Source organism: Trachemys scripta, chromosome 3, assembly GCF_013100865.1.
Source record: "Trachemys scripta elegans isolate TJP31775 chromosome 3, CAS_Tse_1.0, whole genome shotgun sequence".
Taxonomy (NCBI): Eukaryota; Metazoa; Chordata; order Testudines; family Emydidae; genus Trachemys; species Trachemys scripta.
Genome location: NC_048300.1, coordinates 75,604,648 through 75,622,287, shown reverse-complemented (window position 1 = coordinate 75,622,287; position 17,640 = coordinate 75,604,648). Strand labels below are relative to the sequence as shown.

General features: G+C 39.6%; 1 protein-coding gene across 1 annotated transcript in view; it reads right to left on the bottom strand.

Annotated features, from left to right (window-relative positions):
- PCNX2 (pecanex 2) overlaps positions 1-17,640 on the bottom strand; it is a 232,827-nt gene that overhangs the window by 183,906 nt on the left and 31,281 nt on the right. The window contains exon 9 of the mRNA XM_034765099.1: positions 2,452-2,587. Coding sequence (XP_034620990.1) covers positions 2,452-2,587 — 136 coding nt within the window. The remainder of the gene's footprint in view (positions 1-2,451; positions 2,588-17,640) is intronic.

The window sequence follows — 17,640 nt, the reverse complement described above, 5'->3', positions numbered from 1 at the left end:
ACAGCATAAGCCACAACCGTACCTGATGGGAAAAGATCCTGCCTCTAACTGAGAATCCTAGCGATCAATAATTCCAAGTGACATAAAATATATTTGAGACAGATTGTGTTCCTTCTGTCACCATAATTTTTAAGCAAAATATGAATTCAAATAATACACAGTTTTTACATTATTTAAGTTACAATTTAGACATTTTACTTAATGTACTGTGAAGGATTTTAAAAAGCCAAAAGTGAAATATGAACATTTAAAATTTTTGTTGATAATATCTGCCATCTAGGAGTGTTTTCTATATTTGGTCTCCTGACTCTACAGCCTCTGCTCCAACAGGAACTATTACAATAATCAATGTTCCTGTTCTTTTTCCTTTTTATTTTTAATCACACTCACCTTAAATTAATTACTACCACTCTCCTAATTTAGTTTTATGACTTGAAAAAGAGTAGAAAAATGACAATGCTAGCAAAGGAATTGTTTAAAAATCTAAACAGGGCACTATGGCCCTGATTTTCCAAACACTTCAGCATGTGCTTAACTTTAAGCACATGAGCAGTCCCATTGACTTCATTGGAATTATACATATGCATGAAGTTAAACATGTGCACAAGGGTTTGCAGGACTTGGGCCTAGATCAGGACTTCTGTGTTGTAGTAAGTGCTTTGTCACTGACTGGCTGTGACTTGCATGAGGTCACACTAAATCTATTTGTGCCTCCATTTACCCATCCACCAAATGAATTAAATTACGTAGAGCTTGTCTACATGAACACTTAGTTCGCAGCAAACTGGGGTGTGACTCTACCCTGCATTAGTCTGCCGCACACTAATTGTCCACGTGGACCCTGCTGACATGCACTGACAGTTTGTTAGCGTGCTTTGATTTACCCCACTTTGACATGAACTGTTAGTGCACATCTACAAGGTCTTCACATAAGTTAATGCGCTGCAGGCTAGTGCAGGTAGATTCACACCGCAACTAGATACGAACTAAATTATCATATAGACAAACTCTCAGCTAATTTATATGGGTGTCTGAAGCTCTGAGTGAAATTCTAGTCTGGGGTAGTCAATATGTTGACTGTGGGCCAAATCCTGACTGCCAGACACTTTTGAATGGACCTCAACATCTTTTTATGATCATCATTGTTATTTGTTATTATTATTTTCTCTGGAGTCTGGACCTTGATTATACTTTGACCAAGACATTTGGACTTAGACCCATCCAAGTCAATGACAAAACTCCTAATAACTTCAATAAGGTTAAGATTTCACTTATAATCACAAGATTCGAAGCCATAAAAACATGTATTCTAGTCCCAAACTTGCAGTGTGATCTTGGGCAAGACATTCACTTCTCAATACCTCAGATTTCCTATAGATAAGATAAGGGTGATGATAATTCTCTAGTTAGCAGGTGGTTTGCAGGCTTAATAAATATTTGTAAAGTCTTTTGAGATTCTTGTATGGAAATCTCTATACAAATCTAAATTATCATTGTATATGCATTTATAACATACATAGGTAAAAAACGAGTTTTAAATCATCTTACAACAGCTACTTTCCTGTCAACTTTTAGTTCCTGTTAAAAATCTAAGTCAAGATAAATAATTGTCTGATGTTTTAGGTTTATTAACCTCAGACTTGAAGTGGCCATGTTCGGGTAGGGTGAAGGTGTTAAGCTTGGGATGAGGGTATCTCCAAATTCTGGAAGACAGCTTGGAGAACGTCAGAGACCCCAAACTCACACAAACTATAAAAATAAACTATGTCCTTGTCATATTACAAACCAAACTGAGCACTAAGGGCCTGCTTCTGACAGGTGATGAGCAACTCCAGCTCCTGCAAGTGGAGGGTGTTCTGGCATCCCACAAATGATATCCAGGACCCAGGATCAGGCCCTAAAAGTTTTACTTCCCAGTTCAGAAAAGAGGTGACTGACTTGATATTTTAGGCCTACGTGCCCACACTACTCTGCAAAGTAGATGTGTCAAACTATTAAAATTTGGCAATGTGTATAAAATCCTAACAGCTGTGTCCTCTGGTTTTCAATTTTTATGATAAGAGACTATTTACATGTTGGCAGTCTCTTTGTACAGCTAACATGTGCCAACACAAATGCTTAGCAGACTTAGACTCATAGTAATCTCTAAATACTCTAATACAAGGCACTTTGGAAAACTTGTCTCTTATTTAAAAAAAAGCTCAAAAATGCTCCTTAAGGACCCAGCTCTGCCACCTTTGCTCAGAGTAGTCCCTTATTATTTTTAAACCAATGGGGCTACTTGTCTAGTAATATACTACTCAATGTGTAGCCAAACAAGCCCTCCCAGTAGAGCAATACTATATAAATACAAAAGGGTTAAAATGGTTGCCTTCACACCAGGTGGTCGGTTCTACAACATGTTTACACGACATGATTTGTTAAAATGTTAGAAACCGAAATACAACGTACCCGTGGTGTTTCTGAAAGGGTTCTTCGTGCCACCATCAGTAAGAGCTGCTGCTGGAGTGCACTTGCAGCGTGATCTCCTGAAGATGGTTCTTGACTCTCCGAAGTGGTAGTACTAGAGGAACTGAACTGTGTTTCACTGTGCATAGGGGTAAAAAGGAATGAAATGGTTTTAGAAAGAGGCAAGTCAATACCATTTAAAACAATACAGCAGGAGGTTTGGATGGCTCATGGGATCCATAATGGGACATGGAGCCTTCCACTCATCAGATAAAATCTAGCTCAGGCCTCTAGTGACCAAGGGTCATTTGTTTTGATGGCTGTTCGTTGACCACAGTCCAGTCCCCTGTGGAAAAGTGTTCTTTTCAGAAATGCCACTATCTGAAGAGGCACTTCTAAAGACGTATACTACTTCTTTAAGGAACAGCCAGGATCTTACAGCCAAAAAACCCTGGGTGTAATCCAGGAGGCGCTCTGCTCTTGCTTAGCTCTCTGTTCCTGTTTAAATAGACCAGCCCCAGGGCGAAGTAGGGAGCCTCTTTAATTACTCCCAGTTTGTTTTGGTTGTGAGCCCCTGGCTATCCCTTAAAGAGGTAATATGCTCCTTCATAGCACCCTTTCTGGTAGTCTCAGCAAAGATTTCAAGGATGAAAGGGCAGAGATTTAACTCTTTAAGCCCCAGAGGTGGTCCATCCACAATGGGCTGAGGGCACACTGTATGACTGTGCTATCATTGTCCACTAGTACTTGTCATGTGGATAACAGATATCAGTTTCCAACTATGTCAATCTGCCACATTTCAGGAGCACTAAAATTTACTTTAAATTTCTGCAAGAGAAATCTTTAATATGCTTTTTTTTTTTAGTCAGCCCTAAATCCTTCTTTCTAGGCATAGGTATCCATCAGCCCATCATTTTAGATATTGTGAAAACTCCCTTCTTGTTTAACTGCATCTGTAATTAAGGTCTTAGAATGCAAGTTCCCATGGCAGGTCTTTCTCTAGTCCTTTCTTCTTGATTCTGTACATTTAGCACTTAAATAATAAAACCTTGGTAAGGATTCTAATATACACTGTTTAATAATAATACACACATGATTGCAAAAACAATCCCGTTACTGTGACATTACTTTATTTAAATAAAATTCTTGCTGAGAATTAATCATTTAAATGTTACTCTTGGATGGGATTCTTTTTGGATACCTAATCACTTTTCCTGTCGCAACTGGGATTTGCACACCTGCCTCCCCATTCTAATCTCAGGATCTCCTAGCCTTTATCAATCCTACGTATTTATGTGGCCCCCATTAAACATAGTGTCTGAGGGCCTCACAAGCTTTAACTTATTTAGTCACACAACACCCTTGTGAGGTAGGGCAGTGCTATTACCCCCATGTTACAGATAATGAGCTGACATACAGAGAGGCTAAGTGACTTGCCCAAAGTAACACAGGAAGTCTGCAGCAGAACAAGGAATTGAGGACAGGTCTTCCAGGTTCCAAGCTAGTTCCCTAACCACTGGATCATCCTTTCGACTTTAGTAAGCCAGACCTTCCATACAAATTCTCTTAAGCATATGCCAGACAAAAGGGGAAAGTAAACAGATTAGTGGCTGTCCAGTAAGATACAGAAAAGAGAATGAAACATCGCATGCTATGTCTACATAGTTCATCTCTTTAAAACTGTCTGTCCACTCCCCTAGCCATTGCTTTGCAAAAGCCAAGTGAAGTCTGGTTCATTCTTAACTTTTGTCTATTTTCTTTTATCCCACATCTAATAAGGAACGGCCTGGCATAATGATACTATACTCACACACCACAATCCTTTGCCCTTGCCTTCTGGACCAATCAAAAATCTGTCCACGGTAGACTCATGACACTTCTCCCTATAATCAAGCCTTTCCTTAGAGTTCAACTCTTCTCCCATGAGACCAGAAGATAACTTGGAAAGCCTAGTGGGGCAACACATTATTTTCTATTTCCTCTCAGCATCAGAATTCACAGCTCCACCCACCAGCTGTATCTGGCAGAAGCAATTAATTCTAGAAGTTGTCAACACCCAGGAGGCCAGCAGTGGGAAAGTCAGGAACTCTAGAAGCCTCGTAGGACAGTTCAGACAGAGGGGCAGAGTGTGTGCAGCTGGGAAGGCAGAGGTGGGAAAAGCAGCAACTCAAAAATAGAGGCTGTGCTGCACTTGGAAAGCTGCCTCTGTGTGCACTTTGATTTACATTTGGTGAGAACATTAGTATAGGTTAAAAAAAAATCTCACCTAATCTATCTCTTGTTCTTTATTTCTCACGCTGTCTCTATCACCAGTCTCTCCCAGCCCCCACGTTCTTGGTCATCTTTCTCACATGGCTCTGATCATTCTCACATTCACATGCTACACCATTTCCGATGCTGAACAGTTTAATTTTTAAACTACTTATACTCAAAGATATATACCATTTCTGATGACACATCACTATCAAACTAACAACGAATACCAACAAGAAATACTACAGTTTTGTTTGTGTTTTTATAAACCTATAACAGGGTTCCATAAAATTAGAATATATAATGTATAAATAGGAGCAAACATTCCCTAATTACTGAATAATTGTAACTTAAAGCTGAACATCATAGTGTAAGATGGGGCCTTGATGAATAGAAAATACATTAGTTTGCAGAATCAAATTAAGGCTATCAAGATCTACTGTAAACGGCACCATTAATATAAGCAAAGGTATAATTACACTAAATTTTGAATTGTAAATTAATAACTAAAGATGTGTGACAAACATGTGACATATGCATGACTAATGTGAAAGATACAGAGCTCCCTCTGTTGATAACAAAGAGATTAACATTCCACTATATTTTTTTACTCAGCATTCAGTTCTACTACACCATGGAATAAGCATTAATTTAGCTGAACAATTGCACAATACTAAATATTTTATTGTAACCACAAAACACTTGAAAATCTGTTTTATAAATTTCCTGTTTGTCTTTCATGACTTTTTTTATGTCACTGAAAATTTTTGCCAAAAATCAGTCTAACCAATAACACAGCTCATGCTGGTCCATATTCCACTACTTATCCAGTCTTATGACTGAAGTTATCTGAGGTGAGATCAAGACAGAAATTTGCATTAGAAGAAAATACACAATCTATTTCTCCCCTCGATGGACCCCTTGCTTAAAGTGTGTTCACACTGTTCAATAAATGCATGGACAGAGACAATATTCTGGTCGGTTAAAGTGAGAGATCCCCAAAATGTGGTCCAATGTCCACCTTCTGGTAGCCAAATGGTGCTGGTTCTTCTCTTTATCTAGTGTTGCTGTAATGAATTACAGTTGAAAGAACATAAAATATTTTCCTAATATTACTTTTCCATTGTAAGCAGTGCAGTTGTGACCACAGAGATATTGTGAAATGACAAACGGGAGTGGTGGGGAGCGTACACCTCTACAAGTGGGAAGAAAGAATCCGCAAGATACTCTATTAAGAATGTGATTCAGATAGTTAAAAATGTCAAGAACTCCTAGATTAAGTAAATGATTCTTTATTGAGTCCTGGGCTGATCTTTCCTTTTCAGCATGAATGTGAAGAGGAGACAGCAAATGCTGTGGCTAACATTATGATTGTGCCTAAATAATAAAAACAACCTGACTAAAGGGATATGCCTAATAAACTATTAAATGGAAAGATCCTATAGTCAGTGCTTCAGACTGTAGCAACTGGGTCATATGAGCTTAGCAAGAAGTCATGTAAATTGATCCAACTAAAATATTTTAGCCAAATATTACTTTTTTAAAAACTAGGAAAAAAACACAACCCCACTAAGCAGACGAACAATGCAGCCAAGAAAAATGTGATATATATAGAAAAAACACATTTTAAAAGTTTAAAGTTGGGTAAGGTCCTAATTCCTTACCTGGTTCCTTTTGACTTCCTGTGATTACTCACATGCTTAAAGTTAGGCACATTCTTAAGTACCTTCCTGAACTAAGGCCTAAATGACCAAGTTAAAGAAAAGCCCATTAAGGCTAACTTGGTAAGCGTAACTCTGAATTCCTTGCCTTTTGTGCACTTTCAAATTCTATCAGTTTGTTGTACTAATACAGGAGTTTGCATTTATGACAGTATAGGAATACTTGAATAAACTTGAAGTCTTGAATAAACGTCTGCACAGATTCCCTTTTCTCACTGCTGTTGTCTTCCTGCTGCCACTTCACAAGACTCGCTGCTCCTGCCCCATAGAATGGGTCTACACCGGCATTTCCTCATCTGCCTGGCTCTCCTGCTGCCTCCCTCCTCTACATCCATTGCTGCTGGAATGATTCTCCAGCAGCACTCATCTGCCTCATACATCAAGATAAGTCATGACATTAAACCCATCAGTTATGAGGATTTTTTCTTTTTAAGCCATGGGTGGTTTACATTTAATGAATTATGACATTAGATGACAAGGCTTTCTTCTTAAAAATTAGAAGGCAAATTGAAATATAGAATGAAAGTAGAAATATATAAAATCAGAGCACCAGGAAGATTAGATAATTGCACATCAAACTGATTATGACAGACAAGGAAAAAGCTGTGAAGTTTAGGAAGCGCTCTTTGCTCTTTTTCTATAAATTCACTAATTATGATTTTAAAAGGGACACTGTCAACTGAAAACCCATATTTTAAGATTCCTTAACAATATTACTGATAGCAACTTAGATTATTAAAACCAAAATAGTTTAAAATCCAGTTTGCATTTTGCTATCTGTACTACTCTGTTTACTTTCTGCATTTCTCTCAATTAGGAAATAATATTAGTGAAATTAGATATCCTTTTTTAATAGGTAATTTCACTTTCAGGTTCTCAGTGCAGCCGTGTAAACAGAGTACTGAAGGGGAGTATTTATTTGTTTTAAAATCAACTGTTCCCATTAGAAGTTACAAAATATCCTGAAAATATTTTAATTAGTCTTAAGTGTTGAGAAAATATTTTGCAACAATCTAAATCTTGATCCAAATTTGATTTGATATTATTTCTTTAAAACAACATTATGTATTATGGATGCAGTGGTAGCTGTAACACAGTTAAGGTTATGCTAGAGTTTCAATTTGACAGTGGAAAGAATGAGGAATATCTGGTCTGAGTTTTAATAAAATAAAAAATGGATAATAATCCTTGAATAATTAGATTTTTAGTTGTATGATTCAAAGTTCCACAGCTTATTATACATTTTCCAGAAAAATGGGGGGGAGGGGGAAAGGTTTAAAATATTTTTCCTGGGAAGCATCTCACTTTTCTATGTTCTCCTCTTGCAAGAAATCGAAAACATTCTGGGATCTGCAACCTGTCATTTAGCCACATTGCTACTCATCACATCCTGATTACTAGAATATCAGTAATGCACTGGTGGTGTTTCTCTATAGAGCATTTTATATGTTTTTAGCCTTAATGGAAAATGTGTGTGTCAAGCTGAACCCACTGAATTGTAATGTGCCACAGCCAGAATATTGTCACTTCCCAGAAGGATTTAAAAAAAAAAAAAAAAAAAAAAAAAGAGTGAATGAAAGGAAAGAGGAAAAACCTTTACAGTGACCTCAGCAATGTTAAGGCAAAATAACTTCCCAAATGCATGGAATGTGTGAAGGGCATGTGATTTTAAGGTTTTATTTCAGTTTTTCCATGACAAAAAAAAAGGTAAAGCAACCTTGTTGATGATCTTCCAGACTAAGCACCAACAACCATATAGCTGTAGAGACTTTTGTTCCTACACAGGATTTTACTGCCATCATGTGGCAATGGTGCCCTCACGGACTCATATATTACAGTCAAAAGATCCATTTCCCCTCTATGTTAAAAATGCAAGAATGGATGCTGCAGCAGCTGGAAATCTAGAAGAGATCGTAAATGGATATATGGTAATATGTTACAAATCCTTTTCCTCTTGTTTACAGAATGGATGCCAGAAAGATAGCAACAGAATTGTGTTGCATTTGTAAAGAGCGGTTCACCATTTGGTTTAGGAAAATCGATGACTTACAAATAAGGCTAGAATTCAAAGCAGCATGGAATTAGAACTTTTAACCCCCCAAAAATAAATCAATGCTTAAACTTTCCTATCGAATTACATTTAAAAAGGACCCTGGAAGAACAATTCTATCTGAAATCATCCAATCCCAAAACTGGGTGGGTTTGGGTCTCCGAGTTTTCTCCTCTAATCCCCAAAGATCTCATTGTATTTTTATTGCACAGAGTTCAAAATCTGTGCAGTGGAGCAAATGCATACATTTGTCAAAGGGCAACATGTGTTTTTCACTAATAGTAAGAATCAGCAGCTTGTTACTATGGCTGGAGGCCGTCCCTGTCATTTGAGTCACCTTGTGGAGTGGAAAACATAGCTGCTTTCGTGATATGGCATCTTTCAGTGCTGAACAACTTGCAAACAGTGGATGTTACTATTTCAACACAAGTTTGAAGTGCAAAGGTACATTTATAAGGTGTTCGGGGAATTTGCCAGAGGTAAAAACTATAAAGTATTAATGCACTTATCCAGAAGATGTATGTCGCTGCTAAGGTGTTCAGATAGATGCTTTTGTACAGTACAAAGCACTCAGCAGCTACTTTATTTATGGAAGTGAATGTGAATCAAATGAGACCCAGGCCGGAAACACTTGCATTTTACAGCCTTTGAAAGCTATGTTGGAAGGATATTTTAAATTAACTTTTTTCTTAGTAGTTGTTACAAACACTATTTTTGCTGCAATTAGTGCTTTTTAGCCTAGGGTCCCTACTGCTGCTGAAGAAAGAGCTGACTGTGAAAGCAAACAGACAAAACAAATTAAACCAGAGATTAGCGGAGTTTTCTTTCTGTTGGAATGAATTTCACATTAGAAGCTATCACAAGGCCTATTGGCAGCCTAGGGTTAGCGGCAGGCCTTCATCTAACAGCGTGAGCAAAGAGTCCCTTGCTTTCTTAATCTGAAATCAAGAACTGAATAAACCTGCACATTTTTCTGTTTATTTCTACAAGGGTCTTAAAATGATCACCCAAAGGTCACTTAGGGAGAAAGGATGGCCTTGGGGTGAAGACACCGGACATGGATTCAAGGGAGCTGAGTTGAGTTCACAGCTCTGCCTCATACTTTGGGCAAGTCACTTGCCTTCTCCAGGCTCCAATTTTCAATCTTCAGCTTGTACATTGTACCCCTTTCTCTGACCCTTTGTTGATTTAGATTGTAAGCTCCTCTGGGCAGGGACTGTCTCTTCCTGTTAGTTTGTACAGTGCCTAGCACAATGGGCACCGTTGAAGCCGCTAGCTGCAATTGTAATACAAATAATGATAATGAACTGTAAAAAAGTGTCCACCACTTAAGTCTATATTTGAACAAATGAATCAAACACTTTTGGACCAAAGAAGGTTGCATAATGATTAGCAACCATTTTTGAAGAACCAACCATTCTAAACAAATATCAGCTCTGTACCAATTGATATCAATGCATGTGTGTCATGAATCTGTCCTGCATGGATTCTGTTCCATTTGCAATAGTTTAAATACTTCAGAAAGGAGACAGACTAAAGAATACAAGTTAGCTCACATCTCCCAAAGAAGGGTATTTGCTAGCTGAACCTCTTACCTGAAACAAAAGAGCAAAATGCTTCCCTGATATAAATGGATGCAACTACAGATGACTTCGGTAGGAATCACACCACTTCAAACAAAGATGTTCCAAAGCCGATAGGTAATATAAATTGTTTGGGCACACCTATACTTGGGTCTAAAATCTGTAAATTAGCCCCTGAAACACTACAAGCAAAAACTGCACCTCTGAGAATGATGCTGACTCATGTAATTTTGGGGCATATGACCTTGCATTGGCAGTCATTTCAAGGGATGTTGACAAATTACCCATTCCCACAGATCAAAGTGCAGTAGGCATTGTGGGGGTATGGTGACCAGATGTCCCCATTTTATAGGGACGGTCCTGATATTTGGGGCTTTTTCTTATATAGGCTCCTATTACCCGCCACACCCTGTCCCAGATATTCACACTGGCAATCTGGTCACCCTATGTGGGGCTGGGGCAGAATACCATAGTATTTCATCACTAAGTAACATCTAATTAAATACTGTGTGAAAAACTGCAACATATCTTTTGCCAATACATCAGTCACTTAGGGTATGTCTAAACTGCAATTAAACCTGTGGCCAGCCCATGCCAGCTGACTCGAGCTAAGGGGCTCAGGGCCTGTTTAATTGCAGTATAGACATTCGGGCTTGGGCGGGAGCCCGAGGTCTGGGACCCTGTGAGGGGGGTGGGCCTCAGAACCTGGGCTCCAGCCCAAGCTCAAACATTTACACTGCTGTTTTATAGCCCAGCAGCCCAAGCCCAAGTCAGCTGATGCAGGCCAGCCCTGGCAGTGTCACGGATCTTTTACTGCAGTGTAGACATGCCAGAAGATGTAACACATTTAGGGTAAGATGTTGTGATACAAAAAAATCACTGTCTCATCATCACCACCAAAATCTATGGTAGAAAGCAGCCAAATTTCATAGTGTAAACATAACTGTGGTGCTAATAGATATGCGAGCTGCTTCAAGCCCTTTAAAAATGCCATGAGTAGTTTGGGAATATAGACAAGTACTAAAACTTTCACTAAAGATTTACCAAAATCAGCAAAATAATTTTAAATGGCAAAGCAAACTGTGAGGGAAACTTGATGATAGATGTATGTTTCAGAGATTATTCTGTTAATAATAATAATAATTATTATTATTATTGCAGCCAAGTATTCTGTATGTCCACATTTAGATATTGGATTTTATGTTCAAGATTTCTCCAAATACCATTATTTTAATATTAAACTTGTAATTTTACACTAGCACTAAAATTAGCAATACATTTTTCAGCATTAGCAGAAAAATCTAGACACACTATGAAAATACTCAACTTGGTTTTACATTAGTAACCTCAAGTTTATTTCAATTCACCTTTTTTTGTCTTTCTAAACATGGTGAAGTATTGAGGGGGGATGTGAATAGGCTTTTGAAGTCCATCACTTAATTCTAAAATGAACATCTCCCCAGTAGGCCAGAGACAAACAAAGGGTAATCAAATATTCAACTTCTCCAGACTATAGGTTCAGACAGTGTGTCACATTGCCACTTGTAACTTGAAAAAAGTGCAGTAGTTTGCAGTAACTGAATTCAGTTTTTGATTGATGTGAAACCAGGAGGTATAATGTGTCCACATAGTAGTTAATCAATCTCTTGTGTTCTTAGTCATTTAAAAAGACAGAATCCTTAGAAGACAATATTTCAGACACACATTCTAGAATGCCGTGTTACTAGAAGGTAATAAATATTGACATATTTTTATTTTTACATTAGAAGGCCAAGCTCTTAACAAGAATCCTAATGTGTAAATAGAGCACAGTTCAGACAAGCAATTAAATATGTTTCGGGGATATATTAGCTTGGTGCTGCAAGAATGCAGAGCAGTTTATTACTGTATACTTTAGTAACTGACATTGAGCTAAACCTTCTGGCCCAATTCACGCTACTGCAGGGGACAGAACTCACTACTGATGCAAAAATAGTTATTGATACAATGATTATATTTATTATTGTAATTGTAGGTTGTTATGAGTTTGGTTTCACCTTTACTGAATTTAATGAGATATTTACAATTATTTTTATACACATATGCTTGAGAACAGGATATCTGATGTGCTTATTAAAACTAGTTATTTAATTAAATAAAATATTCATGATAATTAAGGAAATTCCATGTAAATATCTGTTTTCTGTCAACCACTGACAGGTACCAAAAATGTCAAGGAAAACACCACCTCCTTAGCCATAAAACCATATTTATTACCTTATAAATGTGTTTTCACTGAATCTGGAATGCAGCTTTATAACTTCTATTTTGCTTTAATAGTCTATATTATTTTATTTTATACTATGTTTCTGAATATTATGTAATTGTTAGTTATTCTGATTTACTCCTTGTATAGAATATTTGACAGAAGTCTTCAACTGTAAATGTACTACACCTGGTATGTGGTAAATCAAGGAACCATTTGGTCAAAAGGCAAACAACCAAAAAGAGCGTCTTCTCAAACAACCAGACACCTCCCCCTCGTACAAAACACCAGTTTGATACAGACATGAGCTTTATTTCAAAAAAACCTTTTAGAATATTTATGTTTTGGAAAGAAATATGTTTGTGTAAAAGAATGTGAGGATGCTCTTCAGTCAGAATATTTTAAAGATGAGTGATGCTTAGGATGTGTTATCAGAGTGGGCCTCTTTACCTCTCCTCTTTGCAAAGAGAAAAACTTTTCATTTTAAGCCCACACAAAGAATTCTAGAAATATCCTTACTGAAACTGATTTCTTTTATAAACACTCTAAAGTCTTCAAATTTTCAGAACATTTATGCTTGAAAGTGTTTGCAGAAGAAATTGGTTACTTCTAACTCATGTTTCCTCTTAACAGTGAAAACTTTTGTTGTCCCTCAAATGGTAAAGATAGGATAAGCTTCCTTTGAGATGTTTATTTGCAAATATTTTGCATCTAAATGCAAGCCGTAACTATATTAACTGCCTGATACCACTGTGATATGAACAGTTAGATGTTTTATGGACCAATATGTAAACCTACTAACTTGTTATAACTGGTTACTAACATTAGAAGCCATGAGTATAAAACATGTATCTAAGTGGGAAATTAATCAGTTATCTGGCAATGTTTAAGGAACTCTTTTTCAAACTCAGGAAAACAGGAAGAACCAGTCCAAGGGTTGTTAAGAAGGAAAGACAATACATTATTTAAGTTTAAAGACTTTCTTTATGAATCATTTAAATTTAAAAAACACTCTTTAAAAAAAAACGCAAGATTTTGATATAGAAAATAGGAGTGTTTGGACCAAACTTTAAACAGAATTTTGACTCCTATTAAACCCTGATGGAACTAATGAGATATCTCAAAACAAAGTGAATAACAGAAAGAATTAAAACTCTAGCTTTAAAAATGTTCGGCAAATTTCCTGCCCCAAAGACAAAAGCAATATAACCATAAAATTGAAGAATGACAACCCTGTGGCATACGCATTAGCAGATTGCATATTCATGAGCTGAATATCCTACCAGACCATATCATGAAAGTGTTGAGCCAATGCAGGGTGACAGCGTCTGATATTTGAATCCAGCCAAGCCCCTGAAGGTGTGTTTTCCACCTTCAGAGAGTATGGAGAGAAAAGAGTACAAATTCCTTCAGACTGAGACATGCTCTCACATACTCTTTACACATTATTAATGCACTCTTATGCTCTCAGCTCAGCCTGCTCATCTCATCTCTACAAGCAAGTAAGCAGCAGAGACAAGACAGATATGAACAACAACAAAAAAGAACACAGCATCAAGAAGAAGCAACCTTCCAGTCCAGTACTGCTTCTGTGACACGATGACATCATCAAGATTTCAGCATCATTGATGCTACCCTGGGACAACAGTAACAGGCTTTAAGAATGTAATTTATGAAATAGAACTGAAAGCTATTCTCATACGTGACATTCTTCTTTTGCATGCTTTATAAATCCGTTTTTGAAAGGACCACACAAAGGAACAAATCTAGCACTGCTCATAACCAACCAGCAGGTACAAAACACTCTAAAGGCTTTCTCTAGAATCCAATTTGTGGTCATGGGGTAACTTGAGTTAACCAGCATGACTGTAAGATGAGCCCTAGAGTAAAGAAGTGACTTGGAATAAATGGTTGTGGAGTGTCTAGATTAGCATTCACAATTGTGGTAATTAATCAATCGAGGTAACAAGTTATAACAGGATCACAAAGCCATAAATAGCAGAATTGGTGCAGTGATTCTGGAGGAGGAAGTGGAAGGAAACACAGGTTATTGGGAATCATAGAATAGAATATCAGGGTTGGAAGTGACCTCAGGAGGTCATCTAGTCCAACCCTCTGCTCAAAGCAGGACCAATCCCCAACTAAATCATCCCAGCCAGGGCTTTGTCAAGCCTGACCTTAAAAACCTCTAAGGAAGGAGATTCTACCACCTCCCTAGGTAACCCATTCCAGTGCTTCACCACCCTCCTAGTGAAAAAGTTTTTCCTAATATCCAACCTAAACCTCCCCCATTGCAACTTGAAACCATTACTCCTTGTTCTATCATCTACTACCACTGAGAACAGTCTAAATCCATCCTCTTTGGAACCCCCTTTCAGGTAGTTGAAAGCAGCTATCAAAATCCCCCCTCATTCTTCTCTTCTGCAGACTAAACAATCCCAGTTCCCTCAGCCTCTCCTCATAAGTCATGTGCTCCAGACCCCTAATCATTTTCATTGACCTCCGCTGGATTCTCTCCAATTTATCCACATCCTTCTTGTAGTGTGGGGCCCAAAACTGGACACAGTACTCCAGATGAGGCTTCACCAATACCGAATAGAGGGGAATAATCACATCCCTCAATCTGCTGGCAATGCTCCTACTTATACAGCCCAAAATGCCGTTAGCCTTCTTGGCAACAAGGGCACACTGTTTCCTCATATCCAGCTTCTCATCCACTGTAACCTCTAGGTCCTTTTCTGCAGAACTGCTGTCTAGCCACTCGGTCCTTAGTCTGTAGCAGGGCATGGGATTCTTCCGTCCTAAGTGCAGGACTCTGCACTTGTCCTTGTTGAACCTCATCAGATTTCTTTTGGCCCAATCCTCCAATTTGTCTAGGTCCCTCTGTATCCTATCCCTACCCTCCACCGTATTTATCACTCCTCCCAGTTTAGTGTCACCTGCAAACTTGCTGAGGGTGCAATCCACGCCATCCTCCAGATCATTAATGAAGATATTGAACAAAACCGACCCCAGGACCGATCCTTGGGGCACTCCGCTTGATACCGGCTGCCAGCTAGACATGGAGCCATTGATCACTACCCATTGAGCCCAATGTTCTAGCCAGCTTTCTATCCACCTTATAGTCCATTCATCCAGCCCATACTTCTTTAACTTGCCGGCAAGAATACTGTGGGAGACAGTCTCAAAAGCTTTGCTAAAGTCAAGGAATAACACGTCCACTGCTTTCCCCTCATCCACAGAGCCAGTTATCTCATCATAGAAGGCAATTAGGTTAGTCAGGCATGACTTGTCCTTGGTGAATCCATGCTGACTGTTCCTGATCACTTGCCTCTCCTCTAAGTGCTTCTAAATGGATTCCTTGAGGACCTGGCTCCATGATTTTTCCAGGGACTGAGGTGAGGCTGACTGGCCTGTAGTTCCCCGGATCTTCCTTATTCCCTTTTTAAAAGATGGGCACTATATTAGCCTTTTTCCAGTCATCCGGGACCTCCCCCGATCGCCATGAGTTTTCAAAGATAATTGCCAATGGCTCTGCAATAACATCAGCCAACTCCTTTAGCACCCTTGGATGCAGTGCATCTGGCCCCATGGACTTGTGCTCGTCCAGCTTTTCTAAATAGTCCTGAACCACTTCTTTCTCCACAAAGGGCTGGTCACCTCCTCCCCATACTGTGCTGCCCAGTGCAGTAGTCTGGGAGCTGACCTTGTTCGTAAGATAGAGGCAAAAAAAAGCATTCAGTACATTAGCTTTTTCCACATCCTCTGTCACTAGGTTGCCTCCCTCATTCAGTAAGGGGCCCACACTTTCCTTAACCTTCTTGTTGCTAACATACCTGAAGAAACCCTTCTTGTTACTCTTAACATCCCTTGCTAGCTGCAACTCCAAGTGTGATTTGGCCTTCCTGATTTCGCACCTGCATGCCTGAGCAATATTTTTATTCTTTTCCCTGGTCATTTGTCCAATCTTCCACTTCTTGTAAGCTTCTTTTTTGTGTTTAAAATCAGCAAGGATTTCACTGTTAAGCCAAGCTGGTCGCCTGCCATATTTGCTATTCTTTCTACATATTAGGATGGTTTGTTCCTGCAACCCCAATAAGGATTCTTTAAAATACAGCCAGCTCTCCTGGACCCCTTTGCCCTTCATGTTATTCTCCCAGGGGATCCTGCCCATCAGTTCCCTGAGGGAATCAAAGTCTGCTTTTCTGAAGTCTAGGGTCCGTATTCTGCTACTCTCCTGTCTTCCTTGTGTCAGGTTCCTGAACTTGACCATCTTATGGTCACTGCCTCCCAGGTTCCCATCCACTTTTGCTTCCCCTACTAATTCTTCCCTGTTTCTGAGCAGCAGGTCAAGAAGAGCTCTGCCCCTAGTTGGTTCCTCCAGCACTTGCACCAGGAAATTGTCCCCTACACTTTCCAAAAACTTCCTGGATTGTCTGTGTACAGCTGTATTGCTCTCCCAACAGATATTGGGGTGACTGAAGTCCCCCATGGGAACCAGGGCCTGTGATCTAGTAACTTCTGTTAGTTGCCTGAAGAAAGCCTCATCCACCTCATCCCCCTGGTCTATAGCAGACTCCCACCACGGCATCACCCTTGTTGCTCACACTTCTAAACTTAATCCAGAGACTCTCAGGTTTTTCTGCAGTTTCATACTGGAGCTCTGAGCAGTCATCCTGGGAGATGTGGGAGTCCACATCTCTTGTGCATGCTAGAATAGTTCTCTGCTGGGATTCCTCTACCCCAGCACCTGGAGGTCTCTTGGGACGTAGGTAGGATCAGTGGATTCACAACTACACAGGCTCAACAGCCCAGCCCCTCCCTTTTAATGCAGATTTCAATAGCCACAGACTACGATAGCTCTGAAGCTGTAGGAGCAGTCCCAGAATGGCTACACTGCTATACTGCAGACTGGGGATAAGGAAGAGTTAAAAGTCCCTTGACTACAGAAGTCCTAGTGTATAGTCTGCTCTCAACTCAAGCTCCAGCTATTTGGCCTCAGGTTCTCCCTCTTTATTTTCAATGAGCTTTTCATTAGTCCACAAAAAACAACTTTGGGACAGTTTAGGGTTACCATACGTCTGGATTTTCCCGGACATGTCCGGCTTTTGGGGGCTCAAATCCCCGTCCGGGGGGAAATCCCCCAAAGCCGGGCATGTCCGGGAAAATCGGGAGGGAGGGCTCGGCCGGGGCCTCTTTGGCCGGGGCCGGTGCGGGGCCGGGCCGGGGTCGCGGGGCCGGGGGCATGGTGCTGGGCCGGGAGCCGGGCCGGGCGCGCGGTGCCGGGCCGGGATCCAGGGGCGCAGTCCCGGGCCAGGAGCCGGGGTCACAGTGCCGGGC